Source organism: Populus euphratica, unplaced genomic scaffold, assembly GCF_000495115.2.
Source record: "Populus euphratica unplaced genomic scaffold, PopEup_1.0 scaffold193.1, whole genome shotgun sequence".
In the NCBI taxonomy this organism is placed as follows: domain Eukaryota; kingdom Viridiplantae; phylum Streptophyta; class Magnoliopsida; order Malpighiales; family Salicaceae; genus Populus; species Populus euphratica.
In genome coordinates this window covers 28,214-32,471 of record NW_011500023.1, presented here as the reverse complement: position 1 = coordinate 32,471, position 4,258 = coordinate 28,214, and the positions used below count along the sequence as shown (strand labels likewise).

The following is a 4,258-nucleotide window of genomic DNA, read 5'->3' as shown; positions in this document are numbered from 1 at the left end:
CCTACTTTTTCTTGTTTGTTGTATTCTACTGGCTAGAAGTGGACTTGGTAACAATTTTTCTGCACAAAACTTACCAAGTGCAGAATCCTATAGATCTGCACAAAAGAATGGTGGTTGCCTGGGTCCAAGACAAAAGTTGTGAAGAGTTAAACATTATCAAATGATGTAGTTGCAACTCTAGCTTTCTTTTAGTAATGAGTTAACACCATCTATGATAATTCCCAACTTTGGCCATTATGGATCAACTTTTTTCAATTTGGTCAACAAAGAGGCTGTCTCTGGACAATGATAGAGCACAAAGAAATGTATGCTACAACACTGCTGCAAAGATATGGGCACGTATGCTACAATACTGCTGCAAAGATATGGGCATGACAAGAGCCCATACCAATGATTGTGCTAGAAAAATCAGCCTCAAGGAATGGAGTTTGCCCAAGAATGAAGCAAGTGTTTACTTTCCTTGGAATTTTCACCTTCATCACACCTAGCTTTAGTCTTTACTTGATCTGTTGGCACCATGCTACACACAAGAAAAGAATGGAAGTTTTCCTCATAGAATAAGTAAACGTTGGTCTCCTGCAGTATCTATTCCGTTCTATTTCACCATCAGGAGACCTGCTTGCCGGAGAAAATATCTATTAATAATGTTGAAGAATTTCTGATCCAAAACCTATCAACTGTCAAAAAACCGATCAAACTTTGTCTTTTTTTTTTAGTGGGAATCAAGAACTTGCCTGATGATATTCGAATAATCAGCAGTCAAAGCTTAATCAATCAGTAAAAATTTGGCATGCCTAACTTGTGTTCTTTGATTCGTGTCACAGGTCATGTCAGATAATCTTCAGCTCGTAGATTTAAAAGTTAAAACTAGGCATTTTGCAGGTGTAAGAAAAGAATGGCTGTTGGGACAGGACAAAAAAATAAATAAAGAAAGAAAATCTAGCTTGTGAGAAACAGAGAAAGAAAAATAGTGTGATACCAGTTCTGACAGAGACACAAAGCAGAACTAGAATCTGCCTGTAACTGCAAATTCAATTTTCCTACCAGATACCTAATTTCAAGAAATCTTGGAAGAACTTCCTTACAGAATGAGAGTTAATTATGGTCAAATTGTTATAGAGAAACTTCTCCAGTGTTTGCATTCCACGCCAATTGATCTTTTAAGGCAATTGAAAATCCTTCATATTAAACTAACATTGAATTCTTCAACATTTAAATGCACAAGTTAAAGTAGTTGAGAAGATACGTTCTACAAGCAAGCGTGTTGAGGAAAAAAAATCAAATTTATTTGATTATGTAATCTAAGTACCGCAACGGTCGAGCAACACCAGCAGTTCTCTTTTTTTTTCCCCCTTTTCTTTTTGCCTAAACAATTAAGCAACAACAGTAAGTAAATTCACCGAGTAAAACACCCATAAATCCAAGCTATACCTGGTAAAAAGATTGAACCTAGGAAGGGTACCTCAACTTTATATCCCTAAGGTTAATTCATCCCTTACCATCAGGCTAATCCTAGTGGGGCTTTCTCGACCGTCGTTGTCCTGGAAGGCTCGACAACATGGTCCAGTGCAGGCATTTAGACATCTGAAGATGTTTATCGATAATTCTTAAAGGCAATGATAGTATGGTACAAATCTAAAAGAAAAGGGTGCCCTGACGACAACTTGTGGAATTTGAAATTTGAAACAATAATAGAATTGAAATATAATGGAGATATTTAATGAATAGAATAATCCTGTTTCCACTAAAAGAAAACTATACAGAAATAAGGGAGAGAGTCTTTGTAGCTGGTAGCTTTTCTCCCATGAAGGAGAAGACAAAAACAAAACAAAATTTAAAATTTATCCTTAAATTCTTCTTCTTCTTCTTCTTCTTCTTTTCTCTCCCTCATGGCCCGACCATCCACCCAACTTCTAAATATTTCTTGATGAGAAAACAAATTTACATTATCCTCACAGAAGAGTAGAAGAAAAGAACAAGAAACAAGTGGCTGCTGGTCTTTCTTTATTCCTCTCTCATTTTATTTCCCCTGTGAATATCAACATTGCTGCTTTCTTTTCTTCTTTTCGACTCCTTTGTACAACAACCTCGATTTATTTCCCTGAAAAAAACAAATACCAAAGAATGTTAAAAAACCGTGATAATTATGAAGTGGCAATCATGGCAGGATTGAGATTAGAAAAAGGAGATAATCATAACTATGTGAAGATTGACTTACCATTTGATCTTTTGCAATGGAGAACTGCCTCATAAATAGAGCTCTCGGAATCACAAGATCTTCGCCAACAATCGTCGACAGAATTAGCAACACTGATTCTTGGAGATGTTTCTGTTGAATATGCCCAGCTCTTCATTACCTGAACTTTTGAATCAATATTTTCAGCTCTAGAACTTGACCTGTGGCCTCGAAATCTTCGATAAAATGGCCTAAGAAAATCCAAGTACTTCTGAATTATTTGCTTTGACACTGTCCTGCACCTTCTCAGTGAAGAGCAGCGACGAGGTTTACAAGCAGAAACCACAGTTTTTGGGAGATGTGAAGAGGTAGGAAGGGCTGCGGTTGAGTCTGAGACTTCATAAGGCTCTATCGTTAATGGATCCACAAAGAGAGGCATGACATAGCCATTGGAGAAGAGCTCATCAGCATGGACAAGAGTAAGAGGAGATTGTGAAACGGGGAAGTCAAATTTGAAGTCCTGAGAATTTCTGAAGAATCTCTTAGATGGTGGCATTCTTGGGTCCATCTCAATGAACAAAGCTTCATCTGATGCATCAAGTGAGGCCCTGAAAGAACTGTCTAGGCTTTCCAGAGATGGTTTCAGGTTAACTAACCAACTATATGAAAAGCTTTCAATAGAGAGAGGCTGTGAAGTTTCCATTGGGATCACTCTTGACAAGATATTCAGGAAAAGAGAGCAGACAAGATTGCTAGAAATATTAAGGGGAAGAGAGGTACAGTAGGTATATTAGCAAAGGTCCTCTACCTATAGAATATATGAAGGCATATATATATATATATACACACATATCCTCTCTGTAACTATTGGGTATGTGGCTCTTGTAAATGACACAGTGACGAACGAAGTTTATTATAAGTTAAAACATTTAAAAATGAAAAAAATACTATAATTATAAAAATTATAGAAAAAATTTCAAAATATTTAATTTTATTCATCTTATTTATCAAGAGGCTATTATAAAATAACTAGAAAATCCTATTAGTACTTAATAGAAAAATAAAAATAAGTCTTTCTTTCAAATAAAAAAACTAGAAAAGCACATAATACTGAAAGTAAAAATTAAATTAAATTAAATTTATAAACTAAAAAAATAACATAATTTATTTTCTCAAAAGCTTTTGCATTAGTTTTTTTTATATTGCAAATAACTAATTCTTAAATTCAAATTATTTATTAACCTTCTGAATCAAAAATCATGCATCCACTATGAAAACTTTTAATTAATATAATATCCTTCAAGCAAAACCTATTGAATCAATAAAAAATCAATTATCTTTGGGTGTGATTATTTTATCATGGATCACTAATATTTTTATGGAGATCATTCTATTATAAATCTTTAATATTTTTGTGTGTATCATTTATTATGAATCTCACCATCAAGATTTTCTTTAATAACATACAATAACTAACTATCAAGAATTGTTAAACTTTGAGACACAATAATAGACTCAAAATATTTAATATGACAATTCTTTATAAATAAATACACACACACACACACACATATATATATATATAAAAGTAGAAAAATAGAAAACTAGAAAAATTATTCCCAGCAAATAAATAAATAAACTAGAAAAGTATGATAATAAAAAATAGAGAAATAGAAATAAACTAATTAAAGAAAATTATATTTTCACTAAAAAAATTATTTAGAAATTAAGAAAAGGGAAAGAAAAACAGAAACGTGTGCCCCCTCAGGCAGTACCCATTATGTACTGTTTGCATCTATCCTTTACCCACCTTCTCTACTCATGTTTTCTTTGAACTTCAAAGAGAAGTTGGGTTTCCTTTACAAATTTCCCAAGTTCATTATTTGGTTAGAAGTTGTCACAGGCCAATGATACAGGTGTGGACCATTGGGGTGAGCTTGTCATATCGAAACTTGGTCCTAAAAGGACTAGTTAAAAGCTGTTAAGGTCTGTTGGAACATCGAATCAATTACGCCATTCAATTCAAAAGTCGAAGTCATTAAATTTGAGAATGATTTATATGATATTTTCTAACAAATTAAT

The 4,258-nt window shown here is 33.5% G+C and overlaps 1 protein-coding gene across 1 annotated transcript; it reads right to left on the bottom strand.

Moving 5' to 3' along the window:
- Window positions 1–1,667: 1,667 nt before the first annotated feature.
- On the bottom strand, window positions 1,668–3,000 carry LOC105142006 (probable membrane-associated kinase regulator 6). Its single transcript, XM_011049441.1, has 2 exons — window positions 2,219–3,000; window positions 1,668–2,101 (listed from the first exon to the last, which is right to left on the bottom strand). Exons 1-2 carry the CDS (start codon window positions 2,877–2,879, stop codon window positions 2,094–2,096), a joined length of 669 nt encoding a protein of 222 aa, XP_011047743.1. The 5' UTR covers window positions 2,880–3,000; the 3' UTR covers window positions 1,668–2,093.
- Between the last annotated feature and the right edge of the window lie 1,258 nt (window positions 3,001–4,258).